At 40.2% G+C, this 16,739-nt stretch overlaps 1 protein-coding gene across 5 annotated transcripts in view; it reads left to right on the top strand.

Annotated features, from left to right (window-relative positions):
• The window catches only part of slc8a2b (solute carrier family 8 member 2b), a 199,481-nt gene that overhangs the window by 150,169 nt on the left and 32,573 nt on the right, over positions 1-16,739 (top strand). For all 5 annotated transcript variants that reach the window (XM_025898253.1, XM_025898254.1, XM_025898252.1 and 2 more), the window contains 6 exons: positions 3,771-3,908; positions 4,005-4,232; positions 4,755-5,150; positions 10,291-10,416; positions 10,603-10,798; positions 11,983-12,113. In XM_025898253.1, coding sequence (XP_025754038.1) covers positions 3,771-3,908; positions 4,005-4,232; positions 4,755-5,150; positions 10,291-10,416; positions 10,603-10,798; positions 11,983-12,113 — 1,215 coding nt within the window. The remainder of the gene's footprint in view (positions 1-3,770; positions 3,909-4,004; positions 4,233-4,754; positions 5,151-10,290; positions 10,417-10,602; positions 10,799-11,982; positions 12,114-16,739) is intronic.

The raw sequence follows: 16,739 nt of genomic DNA, 5'->3' as shown, positions 1-16,739 counted from the left end.
GGTTCTTTTGGTTCCACCATGTTTTGCTTTGAAGCTTAATTTTCTTTCATGTCATGTGGTAATTTTATTTTCTTGGCTTCCCTTGACTGGCTGATTAAGTGTTTCCAAATTCAGGGGCTGCATCCTTTGAAGGTTGCATTCAGACATCAGACTGACAGTCTGAGGGAAGCAGTCATTGCATTTAAATATATATCGCTTTATAACATTAAATTTGGCTTAATACAAGTTACATGACATTAGTGATTTTGTCTCTCTCCAACACCTCTCTAGCTGCCAGTTTCATGGTTGCTAGGCAACAGAGGCTGATAGGCTACACTTCCGGTCTCTGAGGTCTTTGTGGCCTGTGAAGGTGTGCCCTATGAAGGCCGCGTCCTTCGAAGCATGCAGCCTCCAGATTTGGACACAGTTTCACCTGTGTCTGTTCCCCATCCTGTTTCTCATTCCCCAATCCGTTCCCGGTGTATTTATAGTCTTACCTTCTCTTTGTGCATTTTCTGCGTGGCAAGCACAGAGTTATTTCCCAGTGACCTCCTGTGTTCTGCCAGGCCTCTTTTGTCTGTGGATTCATGTTTGTTTCAAATGTTTTTTGCATGATGTCTTTACTTTGTAAGTGTTGTTTAGTTTGACTTTCGTTGGGACCTGTTTTTGCATCTTAATGCAGGAGTCTGACTCCTTTTACACCTTTACACTGTTCTCTGCCACACAAGCACTAGAAACCATATCCACAAGAATCTGAAGTAACCAACCACAGCATATCGAATTAAGAAGTTGAAGGTATATATTAACAGTCTCGTGAGTCTTTGCGCTTGCCACTGCAGAAGTGTTAAATACTTGGAAAAATTTATTAAAAGTTATTCATTGAAACAATGAATAACTATGCTCCTCAGTAAGTTGGCCAGAAATACAAATAACTAATTCTGAGTAAAATAAACTTTAGTGAGTGGATTTATTTACTCTGGAAAATTTAAGCAGGCATCCAGGCTGAAAACAGCTGTGCAGGAAAACAACAGCCATCTAGTTTAAAGTACCAATCACATGGTGAAATGCATTCCAGGTTAATTTGGTCCCGGTGACAGCTTAGTAAATCATTTTTAGTGGAGCCTCTTGACCGCAACTCGTCCTTCCACAAGAGCTGTCCAACTCCATTCAGGTCATTCCCTGAGCCTAACAGATACATATACAGGGATCCATTTTCAAGGAATTACACTGAGATTGAATGTAATGAGAAATCTGTCAGATAAGGGGCTCTATAACGGGAAAGACAACAAAGTAATAGGCATGGTGGTAGAAGGCAAAGGAAACATTAGCTCATCCATCCCCTTCGTGGTCAGTTTACACGCATATCTGAGTGTGTACCCCACAATCCATCACAGTGGCAGGCACAGCACCACCTCTGCACCATCTACCGGCCAGGGCTCCGGTCAGTCTGAGTGCTGGTGTATCTGTACACTGCAGGAGTATGTGGGTAAAACCGTGATTTTTTGCGAGAATGTCTCATGACAGTGACGTAAGCGAGTGCGACATTCGTGACAACAGCTGTGTGCAGATCAACAATGGACAGTGCGGGAGAGAGTATGAGCGTGCAGCGTTTAAAGCGTGGACCCTACATGTTCTACACTTCACTTCCTGTGTGTGCTCCTGTTATGAGGATTTATGAATGCAAAGCAATGAATGCACAGAGTAAATAGAGTGAAGACTATGTCAGCAAATAAACTGCTAATGGTGATGAATACAGCCGAAGCAGAGAGATAAATCTGTCTCTTTGTCTCTGTGTAGATAAATACGACAAGAGAGTCATGACTCGGAAAAATTACATTCCCATTCAGATAAACTGTATTCTGATTTAGAGGGAAATGGGTTTTTTTGGTGGATTGTTTTTTTTCCACAGACACCTTTATTATCAATGTGGCTTTTCTGTGTATTGCCTTTCTTTGCAGTCATAGACTGTACGGATTATCATGAAAGAAATGAGGAACGGGAGTAAAAGCAAACTTGCTGATCAGCTTTAGCCTGCATACATGAATATTCCTTTTCAAAGCCAGTAATAAATGTTGAGTTTAGATGGAAAAAGAAAGTGCTTCCTAACTTCAGGTTTTTAACTCGGGTTTTTTTGAGTTACGTTAAGTTAATCCTTTTGAGAGAAGTTAATAAAAAATAGTGTTAGTCATATTGACTGAAGTGCATCCAAATGTTTGAACTGTGAAAATATTTGACTTTTAATGTTTTATTTAAATTTTTCTTAGTTCTGTTAATGTTTTCAGGCTTATGCTGCTGAAAATGGAGCTCAAGCTTCTAATGTGGTTAACATTATGAACATTTGTATTTGAATCCAAACCTTTCCCTCAATGAAAACTTAGCCTGGTAGTTTTGGTGCCTACAATATAACAACACAGAGTGTGAAAATTAAATCCGAAAGAAAATCTAATCTGAAAATCAGCGAGTGAGTATCTGGAAGTCAAACTGTACTTGGCTGGATGACACTGCCTATCTTGTTAAATGTAAGGTATTAAAACTGTAAAACTGAATCCCTGAGATGTAACTAAAAATGCCGTTTAGTGGAATGGGAAGGTCGTTTTTAAAACACAGGACTGGATGAGAACATGGAAGATTTTTTCTCACTGCAAATTCTCAGCAGGTAGAGATATTGAACTTCTTCTTGTTAACAAGAAGAAAAATTGTCCCTCTTCATCTAAGTTGGGATGCAAAATGAAAGGACCACTGTTGTTGTGAGGTAACCGTACAACCCACTGCATTATCTGCAGCCCTAGCATGTGGGAACAGTGACTTTTTACTGTTTACTATTAGCAGATGACCAGGAATGTGCAATTCCTGGTGAAATTGCAGTGGGATTGCAAACTTGCTGTGGATGGGAGCAAAAACATGTAGATGAATAGCTTGTTTGTGTAGAGTGAAAACAGGTGTGCCTAATAAAGTGTCGGACATTGTAAAATTGGTATGTGTTTTGGTGACCATACTGAAAATTCCAAGTCATACGCATGTCCATGCTATACTTCAACCCACCACAGGAGTGTTTAGTTTTCCCAGCAGGGGGAGGGAGCATGACTATGACCAACCAATCCACAATTAACATTTTCAAATGAGGGAGGTGTTCTTTAAAACCTGTAAGCATCACGACAAGTGCTCTATACAATTGATTTAGGTGTGTGTAGTCTTTAAACAGAGGTCAGGAGAGCGAGTTAAAAAAGATTTTTTCTTTCTCTCCAAGACTGGTTGGAACCTCATGAATGAAAGCTCATGATGGCATTCCTCTGAAACAAACGGCTGTAGTTCAAAAAGTATACATGTGTGGGCTTTGAGGCGGGGCTCGTTGAAAAGCAGATAAGTATAGCTACGTTTTGAGGGTAAAATGATGGCTGTAGGGTGAAAATTGTGGTCACAGCAGTAGGTTAAACACCAAAATTTCAGCTGAGGTTTTCTGCATGTCTCACTCTAACCTCACTTTAGCTTTCCAGTGTACATGAATGGGGAGAGATTTGAGAGATTTTTTTCAGTTTTGACCACAACTGAAAAACTGTCAAAGGTACAGTGAAAAAATATATGTTAGTTTTGTAGGCACAGCCGCAGTGCTCGTTGATTTGGTGTCTGTAGGACAAACGGCGTGGGAGAAAATCCGCCTAAAGCAAGAGGAGTGACAGCAGAATAGAGAGCGAGTCTCTATATTCAAAGTCAAATTACATCTTCATCCTTCTACGTAGTCCAGACTATTTACATTAAGCACGGTAACACAAATTGTGTGTTTGGGCCAACAGGAGAAGGAGGTGACCATCACTATGCCTAACGGGGAAACTTCAGTGGCGACGGTTCGAATCTGGAATGAAACAGTGTCCAATCTGACACTCATGGCTCTGGGCTCCAGCGCTCCAGAGATACTGCTCTCTGTTATAGAGGTACACACACACACACAGTAACTCTGTGTATCGTTTATTGAGATGCAGATGGTAAGTAGACTTGTCTTCCCTCTCCCTGTTACAAACTTTTTGCAGGTGTGTGGTCACGAATTCAAGGCTGGCCAGTTGGGTCCAGGAACCATCGTCGGCAGTGCCGCCTTCAACATGTTTGTGATCATCGGGATCTGCGTGTGGGTGATTCCCAACGGCCAGAGCCGAAAGATCAAACATCTGCGGGTGTTCTTCATCACCGCGTTCTGGAGCATCTTCGCCTACATCTGGCTCTACCTTATCCTGTCTATCATATCGCCGGGCGTCGTGGAGGTGAGGCAGACTCAGTGTGAGAGGATGAAAGAATCAGTGAGCTCAGAGGTGCAGTGGCAACATTTTAACAGATATTTATTCCTCATTTTGGTAAATTGGTAAGTTCTCAAATACACCCTCTAGCATGAAGACTTGAAGCGAAGTGATGCAACTATTGTTATGCAGGAGACGTGAGTTTTGACATGGAGCAGTTTTTGTCTTTTATTTGTTTTAGAGGTTGGAGAATATGTGGAGCGAGACATGTTAGTATCGTCTTCTTCCTAGCTTCATACACTGTCTGCTGATGGACAAATTTCTAAGCAAAGATATCTGTTATTCTTTTTCAGCACACAAGTAGTTTGTTTACTTGTAAACCAAATGTGACCACATACTGAATTTATGTTTCTCTATGGGCCAGGTCGCCTCACAGCAAGTAGATCCTGGGTTCAGAGCTCCTGGTTACTTAAGCTGTTAAGAGGATGGATGGATGACCGATCTTTAACTATAATAGTTCTAACTTTATAATGTCCATGTGTGTTTCAGGTGTGGGAGGCCCTGGTCACCCTGCTCTTCTTCCCTGTCTGCGTCATCCTGGCTTGGATCGCTGACCGGCGCCTGCTCTTCTACAAATACATGGGCAAGCGTTACCGAGCCGACAAGCGCCATGGCATCGTTGTCGAGACTGAAGGGGATTTGACACCCAACAAAGGCGGCATGGAGATGATCATAGATGGCAAGTTCCCAGTGCGAGGGGGCGCTGTGGTTCCTGCTGAAAACTGTGGGGGTGGCACTCAGGACGGGACCACAGGCGCCGCAGCCAACAACATTGGAGCAGCAGCAGGAGCCGTGGGAACAGGAGGGGGAGCCAATCTGCCCCACTCCAACAGCGCTACAGTCAATGTGGAAAGCAGCAAGGAGCTGGATGAGAGCCGCAAGGAGGTGAGACAGAGACGGGAAGAAGCTTCAGAGAGCAGCATAGGAGAGTATCTGATTACAAGCACAACATCAGAATCACAACGTCAGACTGTTAGTTTGAGAGATTCAGTTACACGCCAGATAATCTGTTACATAAAACCGTCTGAAAGGTCTTCCTATATAACGGGCAAACTTCAACCATCAGCTCAGCAAACCAGAGTCAAAACATAAATAAAAATATTTCTGAAGACAGACAGGAAAACAGCAAAAACTTATTTTGGTGAACTTGTTTTTGCACATTTTAACATTGTCACTATGCAAACAAAGTTTTTCTTTCCATTCCTCAGATGCACTTCTGATTTGTGCAAAACGTCTTAGTGCCATCTGGGAAAATCTGTGTTCAAAGTGAGGAAGTTAAGAAACAAGTGTTTCATTTTCATATAATCTTTAGAATTTAAATCCATTTGTACTCTGGGGTCAGTGCATATCTGGCTTACAGTATATACATTTCATAAGTGCATTTCCCACATTTTTATGTTGGTGAAAAATCGAAACCGGCACTTTCTGCTGTTTTAGGACATGACTGGAGAAAAATCATGTATTATTTCTCAGCAGGAGACAGAAAAATACAGTGCTTAATACCAGAGATGTAACGCGCTACTGTAATCTGATTACTTTTTCCAAGTAATGAGTAATGTAAGGGATTACTATTGCAAAAACGGTAATTAGATTACCGTTACTTTCAAGTAGGAACGCTGCGTTACTGCGTTACTAAAACCGTGATTTTTTGCGAGAATGTCTCATGACAGTGACGTAAGCGAGTGCGACGTTCGTGACAACAGTTGTGTGCAGATCAACAATGGACAGTGCGGGAGAGAGTATGAGCGTGCAGCGTTTAAAGCGTGGAAGTACTGACCTTACTTTGAGTTTGATTCCATAAAAAGTGACAAAAACATTAGTGTCCGTTGTGCGTGGGAAGAAAACTTCTTTTTACAGCGAAAAAAACCCCTAAACTTCCAAGCAAGCAGCGAGTGCGCTACGACTGTAATGGGAAATTCACAGAGAAACTCACGGATTCTTCCACTGACCGCTGCGGCACACCTGCACCAGGGCAAACCTCCCCCTACCCCAGTCCTGCTTTACAGGTGAAAATAGAGCAACAGGACCGCTAGTCTTTGATTTTATTTATTTTCTGCTGTGTTTTACTTGCATCTATTTGAAAGAGTGAGTGTAAACACAAAAAAATATTTTATTTTATGTGCTGGAATGTGCAGAAAATAGGTTTAAATGTTAAACAAATTTCTTCCAGTCAGAGAATGTTGCATATAATTAAATTTTTGCTTGATGCATAAAGTTAAAAGATTTAAAGTTTAAAATTTTAAAAAGAGACGTTTCCAGTTGATTACATTTTGTATGATGGATTATGCAGAAAAAGTAGAATTGGGCTGAAAGATCTATCGCTTTATCACCTATTCAGGTTGTAAATCGTGTTTTTAAAAAGTAACTAAGTAACTAATTACTTTTGAAAATAAGTAATCAGTAAAGTAACGGGATTACTTATTTGGGGAAGTAATCAGTAATTAGTTACTGATTACTTTTTTCAAGTAACTTGACCAACAGTGCTTAATACATTTCAAACACCACCCAGTGTAAGGTTTCCGCCACAGGCCCGAGCTCCTTAGTCTAAATTATATTTTTAATGCTAAAATATAATTATTAAATTTACAAATTTACTTTGTTACAAAAAAGCAGAACCGAAGATTTAATTTAAGTATTTGAATATTGTGCTTCATTAATTTCTGGCTTCTGGCTCAAAACACATATAAAAAGTTTGTTATTTTGCCTCATAAATAAAAACATAACTTTTAGTTCTTTGAACAAGTTTTTGTGTTTTCTTGTTTTTATGACATCTCGTCTGATAAATTTGTTAAGCGCCTCAAATGCAGATAAATGTGGCTCCAGTTTAAATTTCCATTTCCTCAAGTGAAGCATGCATGCTTTGTTCTGCACTTTATAATCTCATTTTTGTCAGCTTGAAAGTTTTGTAATAGATCGCTGCTTTGCACCTGTCTGGAATGCAGATGACAATATCCCCATTTACGTCTGCTGTGAAAGAGATTAATGGCTCTTACTTTTGAGGAGTAGAAAGAACTTTTTCTTTATCTGAACTGAAAATCTATCAACAGTAAAAAGTCATAAAGCCCCTTGAGGAGACCTTGTAATACTTGGCTCTATAAATATAATTTACTTGATTTAGAATTGAGGATGGAAAATGAGAAAAGCTTAAATGGAAATGTTAGGGCAGAGAAATTAACATGTGGACATTTTAATGAGAGTCAGAGCAGAGAAATGAGACTCTGGGGAAGAAACTTTAATAAAATAAAAGCTAGACAGACCGAAAGAACTGAGAGACAAACAGTTCCTCATCCTCATCATTTTTCTGGCCCGATTACACCAGGTTTTAAAATATCATTCCGATATTTAAGCTAAAATATGCTTCAAATTGACTTTTTTAAAGTTGTTGCCTTTCACAGGTATTTTCACAGTTTACCTTGGACTTGGGTGACAAGTTTGAAGGTGCCCCTCACTTACATAATTGGAGTTTTAGAAATTTAATTACATTTTGCTTTTTTACTCCTAATTCGGCTGTATGTGTGGTGCATATGCTCAGATATCACACGCTGTACTGAAATAAGACATTTTAAATACAGGAGATTTGGGTTAAAAAGTGGCCTTAAAGTCGAGGATTAAACGCTATTCTGCTCATAATAGTGCGCTAAATAGCCTTTTAGGTAGGTTCGCACCCTGATAGCCAGCTGAAAGTGTCGAGTGCACTCCACCCCTGCAGTTTTGCTATCTGAGTTCGCTGTGTGGGCAGAAACTTGACGTAAATGTGAGCGGAGGCAGAGCGCAGCCTCAGCCTGTGGGCATCACTTCCTCTCAGTGAGGTGGCCCCTTCAGGACCGCTCACCTCTTCATTGATACTGAGCTACCACTTACTGAGAAACCTGCCTTCATGCATATGCAGCACATACAGGTTACACTGAAAAGGGTTATTTTCTTCTTTGCTAACAGTCGCTCTCAGAGGGAAGACAGACCAAGGCAGACCACATATGGCCCAAGTCCCTGGATCCAGCAGGACTGTTTTAATCCACATTACAGAGAATCCTTCACAAAAGTTCTGGATTCAGATCCAAACAAGTTCTAAAAGTTAATCACGCCATACTGAGCCTTGCAAATACATCCATAACTGAAAAAACAACATGCTAACAAGCAAACACGCTGTTCACTGTTGCTTGTCTACAAGTTTTTTTCTTATCTGTTTTTTGTGACTCAGTTTAGTTACTTCCTTCCAGGTTCTCCCACCGGTGTTGTGCACAGCATTTTGTTCTCTTTTTTATTTATAAAATAAATAAAAGTTCCTGTTTGCATCCTGAGATTCCTGATAGGCATTTGGATCCTCTCTCTACAAACACCTGGTTGCACAGGCCAAAGGTGCTTATCAAAATCTGCTACACTGACTGAGCCTTGCTTGTCTAATAAACTACTGTTGGACAGACCTATTTTCCATACCCAGCATCCATGTTTTTGTCTCTTTCAGTCCTTGTAAACAAGACAAGACAAAGAACAGCCCATCAGGGGAGTCAGACCTGCACATTTTTACATATTTCAAAAGCAGGCTCACAGGTCCCATTAAAATGCCAGAAACAACCTGTGTTTCGTGTTGTGTAGAGAAAATAAAAGAAGTATTTTAAGTATTACCATATTTGTGTTTGCTTAATGGTCTATTTGTAAATCTGCAGAATACCTGGTGGAGAATGAGAGTGACTAAAGTGAGTTATGTTATATGTTTTTCAAAGTGACATGTAAAAATGTATCCTAACACCAGATCAGCTTCACCTATTCTAATACAGTATGTGGTTATATTGTGAAGGCGTTTAGTAGGAAGCAGGATAATAACTGTTGATTCATATTGTATCTGGTAGAATTTAAACATCGCCTGACTGGATATCGTTATGGAGAAAAGGCGTTATGTTAGTTTTGTTTAGTTTTGTTTTATTTTACTGACCATTTGCAAATTGCACAAATGTGGGATGTTTTCTGCACCAACTCATCTATTAAATATGCTCAAATGTAATTAAACATTGCACTCAGGCCTCTTTTTGTGACTGTCATTGGACAGCAAAGGGGTAATTTATTCCTTTAACTGATGACATTTTCTCTTTTAATGCTTGAAAGTTGTTGGAGGCTATTATTTTAAAATGTCATTCCCTTTAAAAGCTCGAGCTTTTAGAGAAAGGATGCGGTGATTTTGTTGTTAAGAAACTGAAAAAGAATGGACATTTCTGCGTTAGCCTTTTTTGTATTTTATATCTCTAAGACTTGATGCAGTCTTGTAAAAAACTAAGTGTACCTGTACTGTTTCCAAAGGGGGGAAAAAGAGAGTAAATAGCAGCCAGACGATGCTAACAAATTGCACTTAATTAGTTGATCTTCAAGTGTGATGAGCTCTGTGAAAGCAGAAGTTTTGACAGTTTGCTGGTCTGGAGATTAGTTGTGTGTTAACACAATTCCTCAGTCTTCCCAGGAATTCTAAGAACAGCTTAAGTTTGAAAATTGCGTCTGAGAAAACCACAAGACTTGTGGAACGATGTCCTTCAAACAGACGAGACCAATGTTTGGTCACGATGCACAGCAGTTCATACCAGTTGTATACCAACACAGGGGTGGTGGAGTGATGATTTGGGCAGCCACGGGACCTGGAGTCAACCAGAAACTCCTCTGCATAGCAAAGTACTCTGGAGTCACATCCATCTGTCTGAGCCCTAAAGCTTGGCCCAAACTGGACAATGATCCCAAACACAGCAGCAAACCTGCAACAGAGTGGCTGAAAAAGAAAAGAATCCAAGTGTTGCAGTGACCCAGTCAAAGACCTGAAAAAGCTGTGCATAAATCTGACATGTGTAACCTAAAAAAAGTCCGAAAACATATAAAAGATTTAGTCTTGGAGGCTGTGAGAAATTATTTTCTTTTACATGAGTGGAAACGCGTCTGCAGACACTATACATGATGACAATCTCTCACTGTTTGTATGAAGAGCCGTTTGTGTGTGTCGTGTCGATTGCATCGTAAGCGCATTTGTGTCCTCTCGACTTTCCTCCAGGTGATTCGTATCTTGAAGGAGTTGAAGCAGAAATATCCTGATAAAGAGCTGGACCAGCTGGTTGAGCTGGCCAACTACTACGCCCTGCTGCACCAGCAGAAGAGCCGAGCTTTTTACCGCATTCAGGTAACACACACACACACACACACACACACACTGTCTCTCTCTCTTAGGCCCTGAGGTAAACACACAAGGTTGTCCGGAACTGTGGGAACGCATAAAGTAGTTCAAGGGCTTCTAAAAATGATTCTGTACTCCTTGGTTTCTTTAACCCCTCATCCTCCTCTTATCCTCCTCTTCCTCTCCCTGAAGGCAACTCGTATGATGATCGGCGCCGGAAATGTCCTGAAGAAGCATGCAGCAGACCACGCGCGGCGCACAGCCGTAGCTGATGAGGAGGCCCCAGAAGACGACGACATGGCTGTGTGCAGCCGCATCTCGTTTGAGAGTCCTCACAGTCAGTGCATGGAGAACTGCGGCGTTCTGATGCTGGCTGTGGTGTGTCAAGGTAGCGAAATGAATTACACATAAGCTTATAATGAGTCCACATAAATAAGACAAGAGGCTGAGAGCTGCTGTGCTAATAAAGCATAAAATCTTTCTGTTCTTCAAATTAATGCTACATCTGATCTACACTTTTTATGTCTTTTATCTGACCTGTGGTCAGTTTCCTCCACTGAACCTAAAGCAAGACAATTAATTACTTGTAAAAGTACTTATAAAAGAAGTACTTGAGCCTGCAGTAATCCATGCACAATCCATCCTCAAACAGAATTCCCTTTTTTTAACACAGCAGTTTGGAACAATTTCACGTAACTTGTTTTAGAGAATACCAAGAAAAGGTTTTTAGGGTTTTTTGGAGTGACTGTCAATGACGAGCTAACACATTTTGACCCACCTGTGTGATCTTAGTGGGCCTGTAGCTCGGAAAGTGGTGACAGTATGAAAGCAATTTTTTTACACAACTTTATTAAATATGCCAGAGTTTCTGATATATATGCCTGATTCTAAGGCGGTCAGATGGGAGGCACTGATTGATGGACAGTTATAGATAATACAGCTGAATAGGATACACCCCCCCCCCCCCCCCCCACACACACACACACACACACACAAACACACAAACACACACACACACACACACACACACGTTCAGGTGTCAAAAATCCAGATGCATAAATTTCAGCCTGTAGATTCATGACTATTTCCTTCAAATTCTTAAATTCGTTTGTCTCACTCATTAGCATTCACGTACAAAGGTCTGGTTTCCACTTTCATTTTTAGCCATGAATAGATTCAGACACTCCAAGACAATGACTAAGATGTAAAGGGAAGTCTAAATTCATCCAAATTTAAAATAGAGCTCTCTTTAGATATGTGGAAAAAATGTATTTCAGTTAAATTCAGTTCAGTCTTATTTATATGTATTTATTTATTTATATCGCTCCAAATCACAACAACAGCTGCCTCAAAGCGCTTTGGTTTCAGTTCTGAAGTCACAAGGAAAACAAAAACTGCTGTTGAAAAATAAACCTGCAACATAAATGCAAAAACCAGTGTAACTGAGAGTCAGCTTATCTTCCTATATAGGTTTTATAAGAGTGTGAACATCACAGTACAGATATATACAGCTAACAGAAATAATATTGTGTAATATATCCAGTGTAACTGTGTTTTATTTCTGTTGTTTAGGTGGTCTGGGAGAGAACACTTTCTATGTGGACTACAGAACAGAAGATGGTTCGGCCAACGCTGGGTCAGATTACGATTACACCGAAGGAACGCTGGTGTTCAAGCCTGGAGAGACTCGCAAAGAGATCAAGGTGAGTTTAGAAGACTGAGAAGAGAAGATAACCTGACACTTATAAAAACAGACAGACAGCAAACACCTTTAATCGTCCTTTTATTAAAAACAAAGAAATACAAGGTTAACCGTGTACAAAAAATCACAGGAACACAACAACAGTGACTCAGGTGGGGCTTATACTTTGTCGGGGACATGGACAGCTGCTGACACTACGGATGAGTAGCTGCTCCTTTTATATAAGCTCAGGCCAGTTTACACAATCACAAAGTACTGCAGGGAGTCCTGTCCTCACCATCTGATGTTAAAAGTTACATCACTCAGACGCCAGCTGACCTGGCATGGCTCTTATGGATGCAGAAACTGTATGTAGCATGCCTTTCAGCAGTTATCAGTGTTGCTTGCAGCATTAGTGTTGCTGGGTTTGAACTCACAAACCCATGTGGAGTTTGCATGTTCTCCCTGTGTTTGTACAGGCTTTGGTATGTTAATGTTGGCCATTTGGATCCAAGAAGCTCAAGAGTTTTGCTTTCATAGAGGCAGAAATAGAAATACAGGGAAACAAGACACAGCTGAAGCTTGAACATTGAAGCAGTCTTATAAATCTTAAAGTCTGAAAGGGACGAAGCAAAAACAGATGAACACACACAGACAGAGGGAGGCTCAGACACTGATGCACAGGAGAAACAGTGAAAAGTGTTCGAAGCACAAAGGAGGAACAAAAAGAAAAGTGAGGACACAGCAGTGACCACGACACAGACACAGTTTAAGAGTGCTCTCTTCCTTCATCATGGCAGATGTGAGATGAGTTTGACAATGAGGGAACTTCAATGTTAAATTTTAAATTAGATTTATTGAATTGGAGATAAGTTAAATCTTTAATGATCCCTGTGGGAAACTGTATAGCTGATTATATGCATTATGAAATAGACCTGCCAGTTCATCCCAAAAGCTTTGAGCTCCAAGTTGGTGAAGAGATTTCTAATTCAGCTGATTTTCTAATTCAGACCTACACACGGCAAGTCACCAGCTCTGGTGCAGGAGGAGCTCCGGACTGAGAGTTTTACTTTATAAAGATGCACAAACACTCTGCAGGCTTCCTCCACAGTGACTGTGAAATCTGGGAAGATTTCCAAGGAGATCAAAGCGAGGAGAAAGAGGTGGGAGAGGGATGAGGAGCTACATAATGAGAGTCCCGGGAGGAGAGACAGACAAAGGCTGTGGAAAAACAGAAGCCCAGATTCGCGGATGGGAGGGAAAGATACTGTTGCTTCTAGTCACACTACTACTGCTCATTCTGCTGCTTCTACATGTGGGTTACGTTTGTTCCTGCTAACATATGGATGTAAAGCAGAAAGTCACGGATTTTGCTGAGAATCTATGAGCAGCTGAAATTGTAAACATAAAATTAAAGTATTATAAAAATGAGAGATGATAATCAAATATTCCTGAATTGAAACCTGTGGCGATTCTGTAACCCCAAAGATGGCAGTTATCACTCACCTCTCACATGTTGGTTCACTGCTAAGTTATATACTAACTAAGACTAGCAAGTTTGTTTAACAAGCTGCTTCTGGACATTTTAAAGCTCCATCACAAAGACACAGATGCCTTTTAATTAGTGCTAATCTAAATAAAATACTTTCACTCTCCAAACCTGATACAGAGACTTCTCTGATCAACTCTTTCTCACTGCACAAATCATTCCACCGAAGCACTGCAGAAGAGCTCAAACTTAATGGAGACTTCCAATTCACCCACTCAAATTAATGGAAGTAAAGCCATGCAGGCAGTAATCAGCTGATACTTCCTGTGTCGGTCTAAGCACTCATGTCCCCCTAACTTAAAGCTTTAAAAAATCCAGATGTTTGAGTTATATGTAAAAAAAAAAAAAAAAAAAAAAACTCACACTATGCTGGATCGCCATTTTCAGCCCAGCCTTTAAAACGTCTTCTGAAGAAAAGTCAACAAGCAGATGTCAGACACAGTTTCTGTATCTTGGTAACCACTGAAATGAAAATGTCTCTTCCTGTTCATTTAATCAAGGGTTTAAAATAACTAACAAAGCTTGGTACCTCTTGCTTTTACTTACATTTAGAGTTGAAACCCTTTTTCCAGCTTGGCTTTTGTGTTTCTCACTCATTACATTTTCATTTAAGTTCTGCGTTTTATTGTAAGATTCAAGTACCTTTGTGATTAAGTGAAAGTGTTTCTACTGCCTCCTTCTCAAAGTTCAAAAACTGCCTGCTGCTTCTAATAATTCAGCACTATTACTGTAAAAAACTGTTTTTAGTTTAGTTTTCGATGAACAGTCCAAGTGAAGTGCTTCAGAGTTCCCCATCTTATACTACAAATATCAAAAACTTTGAATTTGGGATCAAATAACACAATAAAGATGTGTTTTTTTTTTATGTGAAACCAAGAATATAATCTTTAAAGTGCTGCATGCTGTCTGCATTAAAAGGAGACATGGTAAGCCAGGTAATCTGTGCTTTGATTCAAAATCTGATGGAAGATCAGAAAGAAGTAGGGATGAGTGGAGGGTGGTACAATAGCCTGAAGCGCCACATTAAAGAAGAAGAAGTGTGGACATTTGAAAAACTGGCAGCATAAATTGGCCCCTCCACCACGAGTGAGCGGATGGCCAGATGTGGAGTAACTATATTGCAAAGGTCGGTGTCATCCTTTTCACCAGCACCGATTTCATCGAACGCCGTTCCAGTTAGAAGTGAGCAGCAGGGAAACCAATTAAACTTGAATACCTCAGCTCTCTGCCAGAGCTCCACTTTCTCTGTCGCATTAGTTCCACTGTGTGACGGTCACCGCAGCCTTCACAGGCTCTGATTATACGAGAGAGATCAATCTGACAGAGCCAATAACAGGTCTCATTGTCAGCACTCTTTGTTGTAATGAAGAGTCATAATTGTTGTGTCAAAAAAAGGGAGACAATTAGCAGTTCTGAAAACGTGTCTCCTCTTCTCAGCACAGTTTATTCCAGTCAAATAAATGCAGCTGATCATTTCTTTGTCTGATTACTTAAGTCACAAAATCTCATTTGTTCAATTTTTCAATCTGCATTATTTGCAGACCAGGCGCTATGCTTGTGGCCGTACACAGAGCCACGCATAAAGTTTCCTCCTTCAGCGTAATGAAGATTAAATTAACTGTCACTTCATATTTGCTGATTGAATGAAGGTCTGTGCTGTATCTTAAGTAGGCAAATCGGCCCCATTAGTAACAGAGATGAGACATTCAATTATAAAACACAGCTTTGTATTAGAAATGACACAAGAGAGTTACTGTTGTCTGAATCAAATAAACACTCTGGGGTAGTCTTTCATCGGTGACTGAGTTGTAGTTTAATGATAATAATAGTCATCATTTCTTTGGTAATAAATACGATTTCATGAAGAAGAGCTTTGGTTTACTGATGTTTCAGCAGTTAGCACAGGAAACATTCAAAACAAGAGACAGCAATGCCTGTACTATAAGCAAGGTCATTCTAGGTAACTAAATCTAAACCAAAACTAAAACATCAAAAAATATTGTAAGCGAACTGAAAGCTATATAACAGGGTTTAACTCCACCCCAGGCCATACACCCGCTCTCCATCCTCCTTTCCTGTCTGCTCTGCTGTTCTGTAATGAAAATAATAAAAGCCCAAATGAATCTTTAAAAAATATATTGTTTGTTCTCTAAACTAACTAAAATCAAATAAAAATGTGTGTTTAGTTTCAGTCTTTGACAGACTAATTACATTGTTATCAGAGCCAGCCTGATGAGGTTTTGCTAGTTTTTTTTTTCTCAAAGATATTTTTATTGAATTGAAGCAACAAAGAAAAACAAATACACGCAGAATTGTCAAACACGAAACAAGCAAGTTTCACAGTGACTGTTTGAACTGAAATATTAGAATACAGATTAATGACACACTCACATGTCTTATAATTGCTTTCATCAGTTTATCCCCTACCCACACCACTTAGAACCCCTATCCCTCAGGCCAGGTAGGAAAAAACCAAACAAACAAACAAACAAAAACAACATCGCAGATACAACAAGAACAAAATCAGATAAACACACAAATGACTAAAAATAAATAAATAAATAAATAAAAAGAAGAAGAAGAAGAAGGGGGGGAGGATTTACTGAGTAATGCTGGAAGTTGGGTTCGCAACCTGGAGGCTGGAAAAATATTTCAGGAATTGCCCCCACACCTTGTAAAACTTGCCGCTGTTGTTACTAATCGCATACCGGATCTTTTCAAGGCTCAGATACTACATAAGGTCCCTCAGCCATTGAGCCTGGGTGGGCAAAGGGGCACCTCTCCATCTTAGTAGGATTGCACGTCTAGCTACAAGGGAGGCGAAGGAGAGCATGCAACGCTGTGACGAGGTCAACCGTGCATCAGCCTCTCCAGTGGTGCCAAAAAGCGCAACTAATGGATTAGGATCCATATGGTGTCCAAGAATTAGGGATAAGGTTTGAAATATATCTCTCCAGAATCCTTCAAGGCTAGGGCACGTCCAGAACATATGGATAAGGGAAGCCTCCGCACTCCCACACTTACCACAAGTGGGGTCAACATTCGGATACATACGAGGTAGTTTGACTTTGGAGAGATGGAACCTATGCACAACCTTAA

Source organism: Oreochromis niloticus, linkage group LG14 (assembly GCF_001858045.2).
Source record: "Oreochromis niloticus isolate F11D_XX linkage group LG14, O_niloticus_UMD_NMBU, whole genome shotgun sequence".
NCBI lineage: Eukaryota > Metazoa > Chordata > Actinopteri > Cichliformes > Cichlidae > Oreochromis > Oreochromis niloticus.
Note: the sequence above shows the minus strand (reverse complement) of the source record. Positions and strands in the feature narration are given on the sequence as shown.